Raw genomic sequence first — 21,858 nt, 5'->3', positions numbered from 1 at the left:
TTAGTAACAAACTCATGTCTTTGGTGCTAGTGTCCTTCTGAGATATAACATATTCCTTGTACATCTTTTTAGATTCCAATTTTTTTCTTCCTTCAATATATGTAAATCTATAATTCATATCTGTTGCATACGATAAATTGCTGGCCGAAGCTTCCTGTTTTGTTTCTGCATCTTCTGGAGTCGAGTTGTAATTATTTTTCCATTTTCTACGTTTAGAAGACATTTGTTTCTAATCTCAAACAATAAGATTCCAAACTTTCCATTTATGTTCCAGTTCTGACAGCACCCAAAGATGTCTGTTCTATTAAAACAGCTCCCCTCAGGAAACTGTCTAGAACTTAGAACCATAGAACCCTACTGTGCAGAAAGAGGCCCTTCAGCCCATCGAGTCTGCATTGACCACAATCCTATCCAGGCCCTACCCCCATATCCCACCCGCTAATCCCTCTAACCTAAGCATCTCAGGACACTAAAGGGCCATTTTAGCATGGCCAATCAACCTAACTGGCACATCTTTGGACTGTGGGAGGAAACCGGAGCACCGGGAGGAAACCCACGCAGACACGAGGAGAATGTGCAAACTCCACACAGACAGTGACCCGAGCCGGGAATTGAACCCAGGTCCCTGGAGCTGTGAAGCAGCAGTGCTAACCATTGTGCGACCATGCTGCCCCTGACTCTAAGAGGCAACATTTTCAAATGCTTTTTTTTTAACTCTAACCATGATTCGATGGAGCTCATCTAGGAGCAGATTAAAATGCTTCACTGTACTGCTGTTATGTCTTATGTTCAAGCATTCTTTAGCAAACTAAGAACATAAACTGCTGTTTCATCAAATGTTTGTTGTTCAAACCAGTAGCTGTCCTTTTTTTTTTAACCAAAGTTGTTTTCTGCTGACTTAGTTTCTTAAATAAATTATTCCCTCACCACATTTGTTTTCACTGTGCCACAAAGTATTACGTACACACTATAAACCTGTTATTATCCAAAGAGAATGGCTGAGTTCAAATTCAAGATAGAATTTATATTGAAGTTGGAATGCTGAATCAGAATTCCCCAAACTCTTTATCCAGAGCTGCACCTATCAGTTATCCTATGATGGCTTTGTTAGTTGGCTGCTATTGTAAATAAGTGCTTGTCTTGGCTGAACGTTCAAAAATCCCTCCTTGGTTTGACAGTTTGAGAGAAACGGACGGTTACTGATAATATTTCTTGTCATGTTCTTGTCTTATCAAGAACACAAATCTCCTGTTCTTCAGATCGCCCGTATCAAAGCCCGAAAAAAAAAATCACATATACTAACTTTTCTGGAGAATATAGTGATGTAACTAATCTAGGAATAAAAGTAGCCAGTGTTGGAAATGCAAAACACACCAGTCAGCATTAAGGTTTCCAAAGCTGATTGGCAAGATCCCTGGAGGTTTGATCATGTGAAATCTGCAAATACTATCACATTTACCTTGGGTGTTGTAGTTAAATGTTGTTGCCCATGTTTTTGTACCAGAAATTATCATGAGAATAACTCTGAGAGGCAACTTGTGATCAGGCAATAATGGAATCAAGGATGTGCAAATGAGACACTGGAGTGGGGAAGCATTCATAGGGAAGGAGCAAGCAGGGGAGGAGCTTAGATTTCACTAGCAACTCACTGAAATTCTTCTCTTAATCCACAGTTTTACCATAACCCACTGATCATCTACTACTACGAATTACATAAATAGGCTTGGGTCGGATTTTCTGGCTCCGTCCAGTCTCTCAAAAGTTAATGGATTTTTGGCTGGGCTGCCAAATCTCCTACAGTGGGTCCCACCACTGCAGGGCTGGAAAATCCCTGCCTTACTTAATAAACAGTATTTTATAGTAATTTTATAGTAATTGTATAATCTGTTTCTATTCACCATGCATAACTGGAATCCCCCTACATGGCAGTCAGGACACTCGGATTCTCCAGTTGATGTCACTTTTTAAAGATCCCATCTCTTTACTTATAGACTCTGCTTTAAATTCCAGTTGTGTCTCTGACCTGGGAGCCTCAGCAGAACTCATCTGTACTTGGGCTTCACATATCAACATTAGATGGAGCTCAGTTGAATTGAGATTGTACAAAGGTTTTGAAATCACTGTTTGGGGCGCTTCTTGTCAGGCGGCTCATTGCCCTGAACTCAGTTCAGCTGTAGAATAATCAATATTAAAGCACAGTGGGAGGCCATTTGACACCATCCCACCCCATTTTCAGTGCTGCTGTTCTTTTCTATAAGTGTTTTTCTCTAATTGCTAGCCCAACTTTCAAATGATCTGTTTATATATTCCTCCTCCTCAAACATTTATCCTATTCCTTTTTAAGTGCTATTTTATTTTTTTATCTCAGTACGAATTTATGGTGAATGATCGAGCCCTCACATCAAAAACTTTCCTATCCATTGCCCCTTGGTTCTTCCAGTGAGCATTCTCAGTCTTTGTTCTCTTGTTCTCAATCTCTTCTTGTGCAATATTCCTCCTCATATAATATTGCACTATTTACCCAGAGCAAAATCCACAAGTTTCACTCATCCGTTTACTGACTTCTCTTTCTCTGATACTGCTGCTCCTGTTGTTGGCTCTGTAGGATATGCTGGGCCCTGTGCCACTCCTTTTTTCATCACTTTTTTTTACATTTGAACCTCAGTACCAAGACATATTGAAAAAAAATTGATCTGACAAATTTTCTCTGGTCTATTTTTATATCTCAAGTGATTATAATTTGTTTCACTGCCTTTTAATGTCTCTTCTGCACTTTTGGAATAATCTAGGGTTTCAATTTTCATGTTGTACTGCTTTAGGTAAGCTATAATGAGTACCTTGAGATGGAAAACATTCAAGCTCATTTTAAAAACAAAATACTACAAATGCAAAAAATCTGCAATAAAACCAAAGTTCTGGGAAAATTCAGAAGATCTGGCAATATCTGTAGAGAGAGAAAAACGAGTTAATATTTTTAAGTCCAATCTGATTAAATTTTAGAACACAGTGATTTTTGAGGATGCAGTTAATTAAGTGATCACCTCTGGGAGCTCCATCCAATTAAGGACAGTGGTGGGCTCCTGAGGACTGACAAATTGACAACCCCTGCATACAGGTAGCAGCTACTAATGTAGGTTGGTTAAAGAGAAAGTGTCTTGATGCTAGCTATTGGACCAACATTTGAAGGGATAGAATTTTTTGTGGTCTTATATTTGTGTTGCAAGAATCTTCATTTGGCAAGCAATTGACTTACATGTTTTGCCCAACGTATTTGAAAAAATTCGCTAATGATTTTTAACTGATTTCTTTTGTTACAGATTGGGGCTTATGATCAGCAGATATGGGAGAAATCTGTAGAGCAAAGAGAGATCAAGGTAAAATATTTTAAATTTCTAAATGAAATTTCTATGGTGTTAGAATGGTCAGCAGTAACATGTGATAACTTTATAAGTGCAGCTGAATAAAAAACATGAGGTGGGAGTATTAAAAATTTCCATAAACATTTGTGTATCCTGTAATGGTGTCATGAAAGGAGAAAAAATGTTCACATCTCTTTTGTAAGGGCAACATTTAATTCCTTTGGAATACAAGTTTATTTGATTATTCTTTACGTGTAAAGTAGGGAGAACACACCTTAGAACAGCAGTTGTGGTCAACAATGCTCTTTTCCTCCCCCAAGAACATGGGATTTAGTTGCCTTTCCATCCATTCCTGTTTAATGATCTGAGGTACAAATTGTCTCAGGTCTCACATCAAGATCACTGAAATAGATGTCAGTCTATTTTGAATACTAATATATATCTCAAAGCTGTATGCAAATTTAGGTTATGTTTTGATTAATGTGTTGTGGTCAGCTTCACAAACTTTTATGTTTACGACATCAGTGCTGATGATTTCATAGTCACATAAATGCAGAGTGAAAAAATATCCTTATTTCCCAGCCCAAAATATAAACAATTAGAACATAAAAACATAAGAAATAGGAGCAGGAGTAGGCCATCTAGCCCTTTGAGCCTGCCCCGCCATTCAATAAGATCATGGCTGATCTGTCGTGGCTCAGTTCCACATTCCCGCCCTCTCCACATAACCCTTAATCCTCTCGCTTATCAAAAACCCATCAACCCGCGTCTTAAAAATATTTAGCGAGGCAGCCTCCACCACTTCAACGGGCAGAGAATTCCAGAGATTCACCACCCTTTGAGTGAAGAAGTTCCTCCTCAACTCCGTTCTAAACTGCCCCCCCTTTATCTTGAGGCTGTGCCCCCTAGTCCTACTGTCTTTTCTGAGCGGGAAGAGTCTCTCCACCTCTATCCTATCCATCCCATTCATCATCTTATAAGTCTTAATGAGATCTCCCCTCATTCTTCTAAACTCTAACGAGTACAAGCCTAGTTTATTCAGCCTCTCCTCATAGCTCAACCCCCTCAACTCTGGTATCAGCCTAGTAAACCTCCTCTGCACTCCCTCCAAGGCCAAAATATCCTTACATTTTGTTTTCTAAATATTTCCTGTGTTGCATTTTTATTGCCCTCATTTAAAAAGTATAATTTTGTAGTTTTATTAATTGTTCTTTATTTTTGGTTTTAATGCATTTTCCTCCATTTGTAAATGTTACATGCTCTAGACCGTTAACCTCAAGTTGGATTCATGGCTACTAAACAATCAACCACTTAGTAATTCTTTTCATGGAATGGCATGGAATTTATCTTATTGATTTTCTACTGATTCGAAGGTTGGGTCAGTGAGCATCTATATTGTTGGATTGTTCAGGGACCCAGTGTTCTGTGCAAAGGCCGTGAGAGTTTATTACTACTGTCAATTGAAAATTAAATTCAAGTTAGGGTGGTTCCATTAATCCAGTGCTCAGTTGCTACTGTCAGATACGTATGTTTTAATTGTACCGACCATTTCATTATCTGAGTACCATCTCTACGTTTTGTTACCTGTTTCAGTTCTACTTCATACTGTTTCTATCAATGTTTAGTTAGTAAATAGTCATCTTAGTCTTTTATTTATTTGTCCTCCTTTCTAATATTGTTTATACTCTTCACAGTTTATTAAATTGGTAAGTACCCCAGGAAATGATTTTGTGTTATATACTGCCATGGCAGTTGTGCTAAGGATTCTGGCTTGTTTTTTTTAAATTCAATTTTTGAATATATGCTGTGTGATTCGAAGGGTTCGATGAAAGATTTTTTTCTATGTGCTACCAGTGCCAAGATAATAAATACATTTATAAAGTAAATGTCTTTATTATTTTGATATACAGAGTACATGGATAGCTACTAAAAGCATGGATGTGAATTGCATTGCAGGGTATTTTTACATTTAGTTTGTCCTGCACCCCACATCCATTACTAATGTCTGTGTGTTATTAAGTTATGCCTGGAAAATACATACCTTAATTTTCACTAGTGAGATGCTGAGTGTTGCAGAACATTTGGAAGCCTTCTGGCATTGGCTAACACCTCTTCTTCACATCCTCTAATTTAAAAGCACAGTAATTAATTTTCAAAGATAGATTTATAGACCCCTGGCTGCTGGTCTCCAGAGCACTTTATACATTTCCAGTGGAAATCACTAGGATAGCCTGAAAATCTCAATCTCATGTATCTTGCTATCAAAGACTTGAGCCTAATAGGTCCAATGTGCATAATGTTTAATTGATGACATAAACGCTTCAGTTCCTTGCTGTGTTCCTGAGAGTTTCCTCATTAGAAAAAAAATCTCCAGCCTTAATTATTTCCAGTGCATCACAGTTCATAATTGGTATTTGAATTTAGCTTCAGGAACGTGGACTCAGACACAATGAACCAAGTGGCTTTTTTCTGTGATCTAAAGTTTTTATAATTCTATGATTTTACATCTCTTGACTCATTGGCAAAGCTGTTCTTATTATCTATAATATTTAATTACCAATAAATATGCAATATTTTTATTGCACTACCATTCTGGGTTGGTAGACTTTGTGTGAATTCCTGCTTGAATTAAGCAGGGTGAATATAGCATTGGAAATGGTGTAAATAGCCTTGACACTGGCCACGTCTATTTGTTTACCGCAATTTTCTGTTGCCTTTTAAGTGCATTCTTTCTGGAAAGCAAAAATTATGCTTTTTTTTATTCGTTTGTGGGATGGGCATCGCTGGCTGGCCAGCATTTATTGCCCATCCCCGGTTGCTTTTGGAGGGCAGTTGAGAGTCAACCACATTGCTGTGGCTCTGGAGTTGCAAGTAAGCCAGACCAAGTAAGGATGGCAGATTTACTTCCCTAAACCAGATGGGTTTTTCTGACAATCGACAATGGTTTCATGGTCATTCTTAGTACTTAATAGATTCTTAATTCCAGATTGTTTGTTTTTATTGAATTCAAATTCCACCATCTGCTGTAACGGTATTCAAACCCGGATCCCAAGAACATTAGCTGAATTTCTGGATTAATAGTTTAGCTGTAATACCACTTGACCAGCATCTGCTATTTATGTTTATATTTTGTGGATCTGAAACAATTGACGTTGCTAACCTTCACTTTCTATTTCACACCAGGATAACTGGCCTGAAGTGCAAGGATTTCCAGCTGTTTCCAAAATTTTTATTATCTTTCACAAGCAATCACCACATACCTAAAAGCATTTCAAACCATCTGTTGTGAACATAAATCTTGTTCACTGAAGTGTAGGTACAGCTTTTGCTAGGTCACCAGCCTTAGTGACTTGACACTAGGTAGTTACAGATAAGGAAGTCCACTTCAACTCCTTCAACTGAAATGATCATGAAGTCTCTCATTGCAGCAACTAATTAGTTCTGACATGATTTAGGTTTCTACTTCTGCCCATTTCATTTGTTGTTCATTATAAGAAGAAAATTGCAACTTCTTTGTCCCACTCCTCTAATTTAACTTTAAATAATTTTCCAGCTTTCCCATACTGTTTACAGTTTTGTCTATGCATATAACTTCTCAGATATTTCCGTTTAAGGATTTTGCAGAATTTGTTCATGATCAAGATGCCTGAAGTAGATAATCAGTCTCGTGCTTTTCTCTGCACTGCTACCAGTGCTTCCATTCCCCCCTTCTGCTTTAATGACAAAAATTGGAAATTATACTTGAGATGCAGTCTGATGAACTTGCAGTTTGATTATGTGTACTTCTTTATTGTGCTCTATTAACATTCTAATAACTTTGTTGATTGCTGTTCAGCGTTAGTTGGAGATTCTTTGTCAGATTCTGGATCTCTTCTAATGTCATCCATTGTTATTTGAACACTGATAACAGTCTGCATGTACTACTTATTTTTAATTCCCTATCAGTACTTATAAAAGCAAAATACTGTGGATGTTGAAATCTGAAACAAAGCAAAAGTGCTGTAAAATCTCAGTAGGTTTGACAGCATCTGTGGAAAGAGAATGGAGCCAGTGTTTCAAGCCAGGATGACCTTTCGTCAGTATTTTATATTTGTTTGTATTACATTTCATCCACCATTTTTGTTCCTCGTGCTCACACATTTGGATTCATTTTGAAATTTCTGTGTTGCCTTCTTCGAATTAATTCCTATCATAAGTTATCATTATCTGAAAATGTGATCAGCTTGTATTAGATTTCTGAATTGAAGACCAGAACTTCCTTTTTGAGGTGAGAAGCAGCAGTTGGAATCAATCCCAACAGGCAGAATTTTTTGCCCCCTCTCAGAGGCCTAGAGTTGTGCCTGCCACTGAAGTGGAGATGGGCGAATGCCGAAGTGGTCAGGTTAAAAGGCTTTCAAACAACCAAGCATTTGGCTGATCTGATTCATAAAGGTGAATGACTGGAGAGAGTTTAAAGAATTAGCTTTGGATCTCACAATGGTGTAGCTTTTCAATATTGTACCATTTCAAAATTGCATGTTATCCAATGAATAATCTGTTCAAATGCATCTGAAGACTTTTCCACATTTACAATGCTGCTTTTCATTTGACATCTAATCAGTTTCAAAAGTAACTACTTGGCAACTCTTATTAAATGATCAAAACATAGTTATCGCTCACTTTGTTAAACACATGCAGGCAAAATCATTTTGTGATGAGCTATAACAGAAGCGGTGCCATTTTTGGAGGCAATCTGATGAAAAAAATTCAAAGTCCAGAATGAGCATTAAAATAGGAAAGTTTTGGATCTGTTTTTCTTAGCGAGTCCATAATCCTATGCACTCAGCGCATAAAATAATCCTGAAAACTGATTTCTACCTTTTCAGGGGAAGGGGACAGGCTTAAATTATCCAGCAACTGGCTGGTAGCAGCAGAGGGCACCTTTGTGCATGTGCAGGTCTCTCTGCCCTGAACAGCAAAGAGACCTATAACTCAACCTCCTGCGGCTTTCAACTGGTCTCCATGGCCTAAACACAGTACACCTGCTCCCCTGAGCTATTGTTGGGCTCTGAGGCTGATCACAAGCCCCCTATTGAATGCTATGCAAAGTGGCAGGCAGCAGTGCTCCCCACCATCGATAGCAACTGCAAAGTGTGCAGTGGCCTCCGCTCCCTTGGTGGTGCCCACCTAGCTAGCTGTGCCAGGTTGGCACTGTCCAAGGTGCACCACCCCTTTGCCATTGACCTCCTTTGGGGAGCCTCAGTGGCCTCCAGGTCTATTGGAAACGCCACCTCTGGGCCACATTGCTAGGGACTAGCTGTGATTCTCGCTGGAGAGAACCTCCCCCAACCAGGCCACACAAGCCTGCCGACTGAGTCATGGGCTTGCTGATGCCCTGTAAATTAGATTTAAATTAAATTTGAATAATTTATTTAGCATTGTGTCAGAAATGGCCGAAGCTGACCGTGCTGATATCTGGTGCTGGTAAGATCACGAGAGGCGAGAAATTGTGCGACAACCTGATTTCTCTGCTCTCCCGCGATCTTACCGGCTTGCCCTGCCCATCATCCGGCAGGGCATGATGATACGATCTCCTTCCCCCTCCCCCCTGCCCCCCGGCTTGTCTTTGATCCGTGGTTCGTACCTCCACTCTGCATGTGTGATTTCGGAGTGCTTCCTGACCTTAAAAGAGGCCTAAACAAGATGCCTCAAAAGTCACAGAAGTTCTCATGTTCACTTTTATAATGGTGCTGGCAGTTCCCAAAATGAAGTGTGTCAGTTCTCAGCCTGTCCCTTTTCCTGAACTGCCGGAAATGGCTGGAGATGAAAATAGAGGCAGGTTTTCTGCTATTGCATCTTAAAGTCATTTTCTTTAAGAATCTGACTCTGTTTTGGACCACAAAACCTTTATTACCAAGTTACAGGTGTAAATTAGAATTACTTTGTTGTAATTGGATGTTCCAGCATTAACACTTGACACCGCAACTTCATTGTACTGTACCGCTCTACCCCTTCAACTAATATCTTATCCATTACCTCAGACTTTACCTTGAACTCCCAATGCGTTGAGTTCACGTGAGACTTTGTCAGACTTAGCAGTTTCTGCTTGTCTTTAACATTTATGTTATAAGATTCATCAGAGTCTATATGCATTGTAATTTCTTCAACGAAGTCAAACAGCTTGGTCAGGCATGAGCTACGTTAACTGCCATTATTTAAGTACCTGTTTTACAGATAAAGGTCAAGTTTACGTCTGATTTCCATTATTTTACATGGGATTGAAGTAAAGTTAAAACTGGTGGGTATGGAAGAGTTATTTCCAAAAATAATGGGATGATCTGTACAAATGAATAATTTTCATTCATCAAGGTAAACAATAGCTAAGTATCCTCTTTACATGCTGGTTAAGGGTTAATGTCTGTCAGTTATGTGTTTATGAAGCTGCTCTACAAAGGGACATTATCACCTCAGATATTCAACAAATAATCACATCCCCACCATAATGCTAACTGACTCCACCAAGTAATAGCCAAGCAATTAATACTTGCCATGCGTAGTGCTTGCAATATGGCACAAAAATATTATAAACACAATTAATCCTGTTAGATTTAACACTTGGATGAGAATCAATTTTACATGCCTGTAGAGTCCTGCTTTGGACAGTTGAAATGGCAACAATATGTTTGGATCTGCATTGAATATGTTTTTGTTTTCTGATCACACTTGTTAAATGCAGGTTAAAATAGGAAATGTTCTTTTACTAGCTTTGTGTTTCTTTCCCATAGGGCATGAAGAACAAACCAAAGAAAACTGGCCATGTAAAGCCAGACCTCATTGATGTCGATCTTGTAAGGGGTAAATATGCCTTTTTTGAAATCTGCTAGTTTACAAAATGTTTAACTTGGCACAACTCAAAAGTTGGATCTGAAAATGTATCTAATGTTGCCTTCATTTGGATATGGGCACAACTCACAGAACAGGGGCCTAAGGAAACTGTCATTGGCTGCCTCTCAATTTGAGGATGACACCTACGCCAGTGTCGCCGGTTCCTCCCATGGGTCTTTATCTGACTGAACAGGTGTATTTTTGATTTGCAGATCTTTGGGCACATGGTGCAAGACACGAGAAAATGGCATTTGGAGTTCAGGGTTTAGTTCCTTTACTTTTCTTTTTCTATCACTGCTGTGCCTCATTTATTAAGGTGTTTGGACATGCTTGAGGAACGAATTGTCACCATTTTGAACGATTACTAGCATGCTCTTCTCAGTCATTAATGTCAATGTTGCCACACTTCAAGGAGAATTTCAGAGTTTCTTTCAAGTGTTTTCTTTGTCCTCCTCTGAAATGTTGGCCATTTGAGAGTTGAGAAAACAGGACCTGGCCAGATGAGATGCTATTTGGCCACAGTGTAGTTGATTTTGAAGGACTTCTGCTTGAATGCTTGGGGAGCTGCTTTTAAGAAGGAGGTTGCTTATCAATCTTCCAGAGGATCTGGCAGAAGTATTGCAGGTGCAATCTTTCTAGAGCTTTTGTATTGTTGAAACACAGTGCAGGTCTCATTGTAGTACAGGAATGTGGTGACAACAACTGCTTTGTACACCTAACCTTTAGTTGATTGTGGAGATCCTTGGGTCAAGCATTTGCCATAGTTTGTAGAAGGCTGAGCTGGCGTAGTTCATCCTGTGATGGATCTCTTTTTTTGTGGTGACAACTAGGGGATTTTCACAGTAACTTCATTAGTGTTAATGTAAGCCTACTTGTGACACTAATAAATAAGCCTGAATGATGGCCTTTTGATGGAGGTGGCTGCCAAGGTATGAGAAGAGTCTCTCCTTTAACATATATATGGGTGGTGGAATATTTGGCTGGTCAGGTGTGGTTGATTTAAGTTTTTTTTGTGACAACATCCAAGGACAGGCTGGGTTTTTTGTATGCAGAATTGAGGAGTTTGAGAGTGATTTGAGTGGGCCACAACACTACAGGCGTTACAAACTGTACATCATTGTATCTGTGGTGGTTTTAACAATTGATCTCCTGATCAGATAAATAGCCACCTTTAGTTAGATTGCCCTGGGTCAGATTTTGAAGAAATTTGTTTCAGATCTCCCACTCAAGGTGGCTTAAGGGAACATCAAACTCAACAGTATATTTCTTTATTGAGTCTTGAAATTTATGTTTCAACTCATTCTTGCATATAAGTTGTAAATTTAAGAAAGTGAATTTGGTGTACTCATAAAGAAACACAAAAAATTGACACACAGGTACAGCAATCAGTTAGGAAAGCAAATGGCCTATTGGCTTTTATTGTAAGGCGGTTGGCATACAAGAAGAAGGAAGTCTAACTACAATTGTTCCAGGGTTTTGATGAGACTACACTTGGAATGCTATGTGCAATTTTAATCTCTGTATTTAAGGAAGGATCTATTTGCATTGGAGGCAGTATAGTGAAAATTCACTAGGTTGTTCCCTCTGCTGAGGGAGTTGTCCAAAAATGAGAAGCTGAATAAGTTGAGTCTGTATTCTCTAGAATTTAAAAGAATGAGAGGTGATCTCATTGAAACATTCATGGGCTTGGCAGGGTAGATACTGAGACATTGTGTTCCCTAGCTGGGGAATCTAGAAGCTGGGTTGCAGCCTCAGGATAAGGGGTCGATTGTTTCGGACTGAAATGAGGAGAAATTTGTTTATTCAAAAGGTTGTGAATGTTTGGAATTCTCCACCATCATTGAATAGATTTAAAGGTGAGATAGGCAGATTTTTGTTCTCTCTAGGAATCAAGGGACATGGGGAATAGGAAAGTTGGTGTTGGAACTGAAAATCAACCATGATTATATTGAATGGTGGAGTTAACAGATCTTTTTCTGTCCCTACTTCTTATTCTTGTGAGAAGCTTTATAATTTTTGCCAATTTGGTAGGCAGTCATTATTTTGCATGGGGGACGTGATTTGGATGGTTTCTAGCTATTCATGTATATCTATAATTATGTGATCTTTTGAGGGAAATAATTTGGTTTGTGTCCAGATTACAGTTGTAGCTGGATGTAAATGCAGAGGAAACCCCAAGTCCCTGGTCACGTCTAAAAACTGTTTTCTTGAACACAGAGTAACAAAGTTACCTTACCCCAGAAATTGGCCACTTGTTGCTGACAAAGCTGCTAGAACTATGGACTAAAGTAGAAAAAAAATTTGCAGATTCATATCTGTGTCACGGTTAGCGCTAACTTTTGGCAGTTCAGCATTAATAAGTTATCTATAAGCATACAAGTCAGGACTTTTCAGGGATGAGAAATTTTGGCCATTTGAGAAATTCTGACATTTTGGATGACAGAATGCCACCTTTTAAAATTGTTTTTCCCAACCTCTGCCTCTCTCTGTTGTCGCTACTTCCAATGCAGTCAAAGTCGAGAAGAGACAGAGAGAGACTCAAAGTCTGGAAAATCTCTGCCAATGACAAGGCTGGGAGCAGGCATGTAGAAGCCACTACTCATCCCACTGGGAGGGCATGCAATGCTATTGGCCACTTGGTTGAGCCATGGGGTTTGGCAGGCAGTTGGAGGATGAGGGAGCAGCAGAACTTGAGATTTGGTGTAGTTTAGCAGGCTGGGTGTGCAGGAAGATGGTTGGGAAAATGGGATGCTGAGTGAGCTGTGGGGAATGAGGTTGGGTAAAGGGGTTGCCATGTGGTGAGTTGGGGGAGGGGAGTTGGGACAAGGAGCTTGTGTGGGTGTTTGCTGTGGGGAAGGCAGGCTAATTGCAGTTTGTGTTGTGGAGTGTTTGCCGCGAGAGGGGCTTCACTAAGTTTTCTGTCACCAATGGATATACAGAACTTGATTGAAACCTACAAGAGTACATAAAATACTCTAATATTTTTACAAAGTACATAGATTTTTAAAAACATAGATTTCATATGATGTATTATCACATGTTGATCTATTACACACACACTTTAATTATATCCTGAATGTTACTATACTGTTTTATTGTTTTTTTGCTGTTGTCAGGAGTCATGTTATGTTTAGAGATTTTTAATGTTTTCTTTCATAGTGTCACATACCACACTGATAGTGTCCCAACTTGAAACATCTGTTCCTGGTGGTGTATCGTTTTTTTGGAATATTGTGTGGAGCTGTCTAAAACTGTCTAATGAAGAACCAGTCCAGTTATTGTATATTAAATATTTATTAACTTAAAAGACAAATACACAACGGAATAGATGGCAATACTCCAAGACACTTAAGTGCATGAATTACTAATATGCACAGTTTATGAAGAAATTACCTGTTGTTCCAAAATATATTTTACAATCCTTGAACTCACTAAGACTTCCCTCTCTAAAACAACATCCAAATTAAATAAATTTCTTAAATCAAATCCACCTTATGGTTACCACATTATACCAGACTGATCAAGTCTGGGAAACGCCTTTTACCTGATTAGTGAAGATATTTGAACTACCTTTACGAAGATTTCCTGCAATGTCTTGGCTCTAGGACTCTAAATACAGCACAATAGTATTTCTGAGAAATAAAAAACATTCCAGGATTCTTTAGCTCTGAAATGGACCCTAGCCTTCTGGCTGTGAATGCTGGACTGACTTCTGGTTGTGAGATGTGGACTAGCCTCTCTGCTTCTGAGGGGAATAACAGTTATACGATTGCCCCTTTTGTTATTTCAATCTCATGAGGCAGCTATCTACAAATCTCGAATTCTTCCCTTTTGTGGAGCATAGCATTTCTATAGCGCTGAAATCAGTCAGTCACTTTAGGAAGCTGTTTCTGTTTGCAGAACTAAACATTTTCATAGCAGTAATTTAAGTAGTCTATTTCTACTATTAGACAAATTCACACCTGATCATCTTTAGATGCTCTCATTCCTTTGGGAATGCCCTGATCACTTGAAGCTTGCCTATCCCGGAAACACTGGCTGTTATGTTGCTATGATGTGGAGATGCTGGCGTTGGACTGGGGTACTCGCTCACATTGTCTGTACCTTTAAGACTTGATTACCTGTAAAGACTCACATTCCAACCATTATTTTGTAAATTGAGTTTGTGTCTTTATATGCCCTGTTTGTGAACTGAAATCCCACTCACCTGATAAAGGAGCAATGCTTTGAAAGCTAGTGTCTTTTGCTACCAAATAAGCCTGTTGGACTTTCACCTTGTGTTGTGAGAGTCCTTACTGTATTATGTCGATAGGAAGATTTCTAATTTTCAGGCCTTTTAAATTTTTGTTACTCTTGCTGCTAGGCAGATCTTTGGACAAGGCAGCTGGGCATTGCTGGCAAGGCTAACATTTTGTTACCCTAATTGTCCTTGAGAAAGTAGTGGCAAGTTAAAATTGGCCACATTGGAAAATAGTTTGAAAAGCACTGCTGTAGTCCTTTGCCTCACATTGCATGTCCAATATACAGTATGGTCATGTTCTGCTGTTGGTATGGACATCATCTTGTATTACTAGCATTAATGGTACTGAATCCTGAAATGCCAAGGTCACTTTGGTGATTAGATATAATGCATTGGCCCACAGTCTTGATGGTAAGACAGTAATAGAGAAAACTAATATTTCTACCCACTTGAACACTATTAATTTCACCTCATTTGAAGTGGCCTAGAAGCATTTTCATTTACTGCAGATCAATAAAGTACTGTAATTACATGACATCCTGTCAAATAGATTTCAGACCTTTTTTGTTTTCAGCCACCTGTGTAAATTTTCTTGTTTATAAGTGAATATTTATTTAGTGGTGAAAATTTAAAACATCTTAAAGCCTTTATCAATTTTAAAATTCCCCTAGTTCATACCTGAAACATGGAGAAATTGTTCTTATTGTATTTAAACAATCTGGTCTTCATTTTCCCAAATCTGCCTCTTTTATACATGTTAGTTGGCTGGATTTGATCCGTACATTGGGTTGAGCTTCATTCATTTTAAATCTTCATCCAATTTTTCACCCATCTCATTTTGAGCTTCATGTTTACTACAGAAGATCACTGTCCATTTTGGAGCAGTTCCTTGCAAATAAAGTGAGAAAAGTCATTGTGAGACCATTTACTCTGTTTTCCACCATTTCTATTTCATTTGTGCTGGTTCTTCTTTTACCTGGAATAAATTGGATGTCTAAGGAAAAAAAACAAGAGAAATGACATCAGGTTAAAACTTCTGATCATATTTAGAGGTTTTTCTTGTTGTTGTTAACTGCAGTGATATCTGCCTTTGTGTTCTTTGTAGATCTAAATTTCCCCCATTTCACGTTAGGGGAATTTCTAGGGGAATTCTCTTGTATTTGTTCTTCAGAAGAAGAGGAGGGGGGATGTCCAGTAGCACCAAATGTACAAGATACCCCTAATGTGATGAATATACAGGCAATTAAGCCCAGGCTGGCATTTGTTAGAAAGGCAGTATCTCTAGGTTCTGTTTTACAAAGGACGCCATCACTGAGTTATGTATGTATTCGAGATGGACCTACATCACTAATATTTTGCAATTTTTTGTACACAGTGGCAGCTTTGTCACAAATGCGTTGTTGTTTAGACATTTTAATCTCAATCCCCATGGGCATCGAGCAGCAGCAAGAGCAAGTATTGAAATTTTGTGTGTAAGGATTCTCGAAGGAGTCACAGTTGCATCATCTGGCCTATATGCTCCCTTGCACACTGTCACCACCTACTTCAAAATCAAACATCAAAATCTTTTTATATCTTGTTCCTGACCAGCAGCATCCTATTATGCAAATGAATGCCCACTTTCTTGGGAGCTGTGATAACGTCTTCATTTTGGGGCGGCACAGTGGCACTGTAGCACTGCTGTCTCACAGCGCCAGGAACTTGGGTTCAATTCCAGCCTTGTGTCACTGGCTGCGTGGAGTTTGCATATTCTCCCTGTGTCTGCGTGGGTTTCCTTTGGGTGCTTCAGTTTCCTCTCTCAGTCCGAAAGATGTGTGGGTTAGATTGATTGGTTGTGCTAAACTGTCAAGGGGATTAGCAGGGTAAATACACGGGGTTATGGGAATAGGGCCTGGGTGGGATTGTGGTCGGTGCAGACTTGATGGACTGAATGGCATCCTTTTGCACTGTAGGGATTCTGCGACTTTAAAGCAGTTCGTTGTGCACTAGGATCCAGAAAGACAAGATTTGAGGTGGCAGCTAGGAGACCTAGTCTGTCCTTTACAAATGTGGCTGATTTGACACCAGTGTGTTGTCCTAGGACAACATGTAAACAATTGCACAGTAAGATTCATTCCTGTACTGGAGTAATAGTACAGCATCACTGGCACATTGAAAGTGCGTGGATTGATCTGCATATCATCTGCAGTCTAGTTTGACTACAGTTAAGGTTGTGTGCTGCATGCTGAACAATATTTTGTTACAAAGAAGTATTATTGTAGAGATCCTGGTGTTGGAAGGCTCCCACAGCAGGAAGAAGGAACATCATAAAGAACAGCAGCCCGTTGCAGGATGCAAAAGACATTTTGTAAATTGTCATGTTTTCCAAGATAATACAATTAATCGTCACAAATTTACATGTACAATTTTGAAAGATTTACGTAGTGATTTTCTTTTGCCAACTTGTTTACAAAGGCATCTATTTTTCTTTTGAACCCATAGGATCTGCTTTTGCTAAGGCAAAACCTGAAAGTCCATGGACTTCATTAACTAGGAAAGGAATTGTGAGAGTTGTGTTTTTTCCATTCTTCTTCAGATGGTGGATACAAGTGACCTCAAAATGCATATTTTCATGGCTACTTATTTTATACCTCCTTCAAGGTGAGACATAACTTATAATCTATAACCAGTCAATATGTGGGAACATTTTGCTGAGGTAATAGAGCTTTCAGTATTCTCAGCACAAGAACACAACTTTGTTTTTTGCACTGGGATAGAAATATATTTATTTCAAACTTACACAAAGTAAGTACAAAGCTTTAGTCCATCATGAAAGCTTGGATTATACTGCATATTATTATGTAAGAATGTTATGTACTGTAAAGAAATGCATCTCCGTGTGATTAGTCACATGATGTGTTGAGATATTGCCAGAGGCACGTTAGGCTTCTATCCCTCTTCCATCTTAGACTGTGATGAAGCAACATCTATCTTGATAAACTGACTTGATGGTTAAATAATACATGTTGTGGCTACCTATTGTTTTGGTCTTTGCTGTAGAAGAGACTAAAATCCCAAAATAGAAAGGAATACAACATTAGGATATTCTTGTGCTATCCTGCAATAGCATAGAATCAACAAGGACTGGCTGAGAACCTGCTTAAGATTAGCTCGCTTTCTCTTGTTTTATTTGGCCTGTTTTCTCTGCTTAGTGGCAGCACTAGATTCCTTATATGGCAGAAACAGGCATTACTTAAGTTCTCTTGTTACAGGTACAGGAGCAACCCCTTCAGTTTGTTCCTGTCGGTGCATAAAAAAAAAACTTTCTATAATAGAAACCTCACTTGTGCTGTTTTGCCACTGGAGCATCGCCCTCCAACATAGCATTCTCATTTTGAGGAGATTGACAAATAAACCAATTTGTGGAATTTATAGGATGTTAGAGCACAAAAGGGAGTAATTTGTCCTATTGTGCTTGTGCAAGTTCTTCAAAAGCACAACTGACTTAGTCCAATTTCTCTGCTCTTTTCCTCATGTTTGATTACACTTTGTTTTTCATTACTTTGTTCACTGAAATATATTGTGGATTCTGCTCTGTAGTAGGGTTTCCTGTGTCCAAACAACCAACAACAGAAATATTCTCCTAACCCAATGATGGGTAACCTTGGCTGGTGAGTGGGCTGCATGAGTGACCCTCCTTCATCTGAGTGGGCCACAAGATTGAAATCAGCCTACTCACTCATGATGACCCATGAACAAGATTAAATGCATTTAACACAAGCTGAATATTTCACAACAAGTTATAGAAATTCCTTAATCATTTGTATTTGAATAGAACTACTATCAACTTCAAATGGTAAATAAATATTTACACTTAGGACACAAGGAGTGCATGGCTTTCATTGTCAATGTTGTGTGCAATTAGCAGGCACCTCATTTCACTTGTCCTTGTGTTACATGTGTTTCACTTTAGTTATACTGCTAGGTCGCGTCCTTTCAGGGTGGTTTGTCCATCCTTTGCCCCCACCTGGGACTCAGCTCTCACCTGTGGCACCCCATAGCTGTTTGCGTGCGACAGTGGCCACACCCCTGGCAATGGCCTCGACAAACCGACGGGTCTCAACCCTCGGTGAGATAGGAGATGTCTATTCCAGCATGTGAAGACAGAATCTGGCGGATTGAGCAGACGAGACCAATGGAAGGTCCAATGGTCAAGAAGGCGGTCTCTGCAAGTGTGGAGCGCGAAGAGCAGGACAAGACACAGAAGACGTCCTGGTCATCCACTGCGCCTAGTCCCACCTCCAGCCGTCTTGACTCTGGTCTTCCCACTGGATCCAGATGGGAATTGGGAAGAGAGAGTGCGGCTGTTGCTTCACAACTCTCCCTCACTTTAATCCAAATCGAGCGCTAGTGTCGTCGTCGGTATCCTGTTCAACCCTTGAAGTCCTGTGGCAATGGGCGAGTGGTCCTTGTGCATGAGTCGCAAAAACCCAGCTTGCAGGTGCAGCAGGTGGTCAGGAAGGCGAATGGGATGCTGGCCTTCATAGCGAGGGGGATTGAATATAAAAGTAGGGAGGTCTTGCTGCAGCTGTATAGGGCATTGGTGAGGCCGCAGCTGGAGTACTGTGTGCAGTTTTGGGCGCCGCACCTGCGCAAGGATATTTTGGCCGTGGAAGGAGTGCAGAGGAGGTTTACTAGGCTGATACCGGAGTTGAGGGGATTGAACTATGAGGAGAGGCTGAATAAACTAGGCTTGTACTCGTTAGAGTTTAGAAGAATGAGGGGAGATCTCATTGAGACGTATAAGATGATGAATGGGATGGATAGGATAGAGGTGGAGAGACTCTTCCCGCTCAGAAAAGACAGTAGGACTAGGGGGCACAGCCTCAAGATAAAGGGGAGGCGGTTTAGAACGGAGTTGAGGAGGAACTTCTTCACTCAAAGGGTGGTGAATCTCTGGAATTCTCTGCCCGTTGAAGTGGTGGAGGCTGCCTCGCTAAATATTTTTAAGAAGCGGGTTGATGGGTTCTTGATAAGAGAGGGGATTAAGGGTTATGGGGAGAGGGCGGGAAAGTGGAACTGAGCCACAACAGATCAGCCATGATCTTATTGAATGGCGGGGCAGGCTCGAAGGGCTAGATGGCCTACTCCTGCTCCTATTTCTTATGTTCTTATGTTCTTATGTTCTTATGTGGAGACACTGGGAGCTGTAGTCATGGACCTGCATGCAGGCGGCTCAGGTCTAATGGTCGTTTTCCGCTGACCGAATCAGCAGTGGAACTCGGCGTCTACCTGGGTGACTGAGCAGTCCTCTTCAGGAACGCACTGCTCACCTCCGTAGAATGAGGAAGGGGCTAGAAAAGGTGCCCTAAACATTGCCTGCATCACTACACCCTGGCCAGTTTACCGCAGCTGGCAGGGATCCCATTTTGCAGTCGAACAAACAAAATAAAATGCAAGTTGACCCCACTCACCATTGGCACTTGGAACATGCGCATGCTTTTGGACAACCCTGCGGCAGACAGATCAGAGAGAAGAACAGCCTTAGTTGCCAGAGAGCTTGCAAGGTACAACATTAACATTGCAGCCCTGAGTGAATCTTGTCTTGCCAACATAGGTCAGTTGACTGTAACTGGAGGTGGATACGCTGTTTTCTGGAGCAGTCGCGGCAGCGATGAGCGTTGTGATGCTGGAGTTGGATTCGCCGTCAGGAGTCACCTTGTTCAGAAACTTGATAGTCTACCCAAAGGTGTGAATGACCGGCTTATGACATTACAGCTTCCGCTACAGAACAGAAGTCGCCAACCTGATCAGTGCCTATGCCCCCACAGTGAACAACCCGGACGAGATGAAAGACAAATTCTACGAAGAACTAGACGCCCTACTATCAGCGGTGAGCAGTACCAACAAGCTGATCTTGCTTGGCGATTTCAATGCAAGAGTACGGTGTGACTCTGCAATCTTGCAGGGAGTCATTGGGAGGCATGGAGTGGGCAAGTGTAACAGTAATGGCCTACTCTTACTGAAGACCTGTGCAGCACATGACCTCCTCATTACCAACACGACCTTCCGTCTGCCTACCCGTAACAAGACCTCCTGGATGCACCCTGGCTCTAAGCATCGGCATCTTATTGACTGTGTCATTGTCAGCAGAAAAGACAGGCTGGATGTCAGAGGTCCCAGGGCCGTGTGTGGTGCTGACTGCTGGACAGATCACAGGCTCATTGTCTCCAAAATGAGGCTCCGCATCAGACCACAAGGAAACCAGGTTATGAAAAGAATCAATGCAGCCAAGCTAAAAAACCTCAGCATAGCTTCAGCATTGGCTGAAGACTTAGAAATCAAGCTTGCTAACCTACACCTTGCAAGCAGTGCTGAGGATGACTGGGAATGCTTTAGGGATGCTGAAGATGCTCAGACCCTCTACCCACAAGCAGCATGATTGGAGTGATGAGAATGATGAGGAGATACAGGCTATACTTGTTGAAAAGCACTGTCTTCATCTGGCCTGTCAGAACGACCCATCTTCAGCTGCCAAGAAAAATGCTTTTACCAGTGCTCGCAGGACAGTCCAGAATAAACTGCGTAAAATGCAGGATGCCTGACTGAGCGCCAAGGCAGATGAAATACAACTTGAAATGGTTCTATGAAACCCTCAACACTCTCTATGGACCTCCAATCTCTCAGGAGTTCCTCCCCTCCTGAGTACAGATGGTACAACTCTCATTCCAGAGAAAGATCAGATCCTGCAGAGATGGGCTGAACGCTTTGAAGCCGTCCTCAACTGACCGTCATCTATTAACGATGAGACAATAGACAGGATTCCCCAGGCTAATTTCAACAGCGCCATGGATGATCCACTGGTAGTAGCCGAAGTCATGAAAGCTGTCAGCCAGCTATCCAGTGGCAAAGCCCCAGGGGCAGATGCCATACTCGCAGAGATCCATAAAGCTGCTGGTCCTACACTTATCGAGAAGCTCACTGAGTGAGTTGTTCCAGCCCTTTTGGAAGCAAGGATCCATTCCTCAGGAACATAAAGATGCTTCCATCATACACCTCTACAAGAGGAAGGGCAGTCGGCAAGTATGCGACAACCACCGAGGAATCTCACTGCTCTCCGTCACAGGAAAAACCCTTGCAAGAGTCCTGCTAAATCATCTAGTCACTCATCTGGAGCTGGGCCTGCTTCCAGAGTCAGTGTGGCTTCTGCAAAAGTTGTGGGACTACTAACATGATTTTTGCTGCACGCCAACTTCAGGAGAAGTGTCAGGAGCAGAATCGTGAGCTCGACATAACCTTTTGTTGACCTTGCGAAAGCCTTCGACATTGTAAGCCGACAACGCCTGTGGACGATCATGTCAAAGTTCGGCTGCCCTCCCAAATTCATTCAGATGGTACGCCAGTTCCATGATGGCC

General features: G+C 40.7%; 1 protein-coding gene across 8 annotated transcripts in view; it reads left to right on the top strand.

Annotated features, from left to right (window-relative positions):
- The window catches only part of LOC145355394 (protein PHTF2), a 112,547-nt gene that overhangs the window by 49,444 nt on the left and 41,245 nt on the right, over positions 1-21,858 (top strand). For all 8 annotated transcript variants that reach the window (XM_080207442.1, XM_080207443.1, XM_080207444.1 and 5 more), the window contains 3 exons: positions 3,318-3,374; positions 10,124-10,193; positions 16,945-17,103. In XM_080207442.1, the coding sequence (XP_080063568.1) occupies positions 3,318-3,374; positions 10,124-10,193; positions 16,945-17,103 (286 nt within the window). The remainder of the gene's footprint in view (positions 1-3,317; positions 3,375-10,123; positions 10,194-16,944; positions 17,104-21,858) is intronic.

This window comes from Carcharhinus amblyrhynchos, chromosome 19 (genome assembly GCF_965287045.1).
Source record: "Carcharhinus amblyrhynchos chromosome 19, sCarAmb.v2.hapA, whole genome shotgun sequence".
NCBI classification, from domain to species: domain Eukaryota; kingdom Metazoa; phylum Chordata; class Chondrichthyes; order Carcharhiniformes; family Carcharhinidae; genus Carcharhinus; species Carcharhinus amblyrhynchos.
This window is presented reverse-complemented; position numbering and strand designations above follow the sequence as displayed.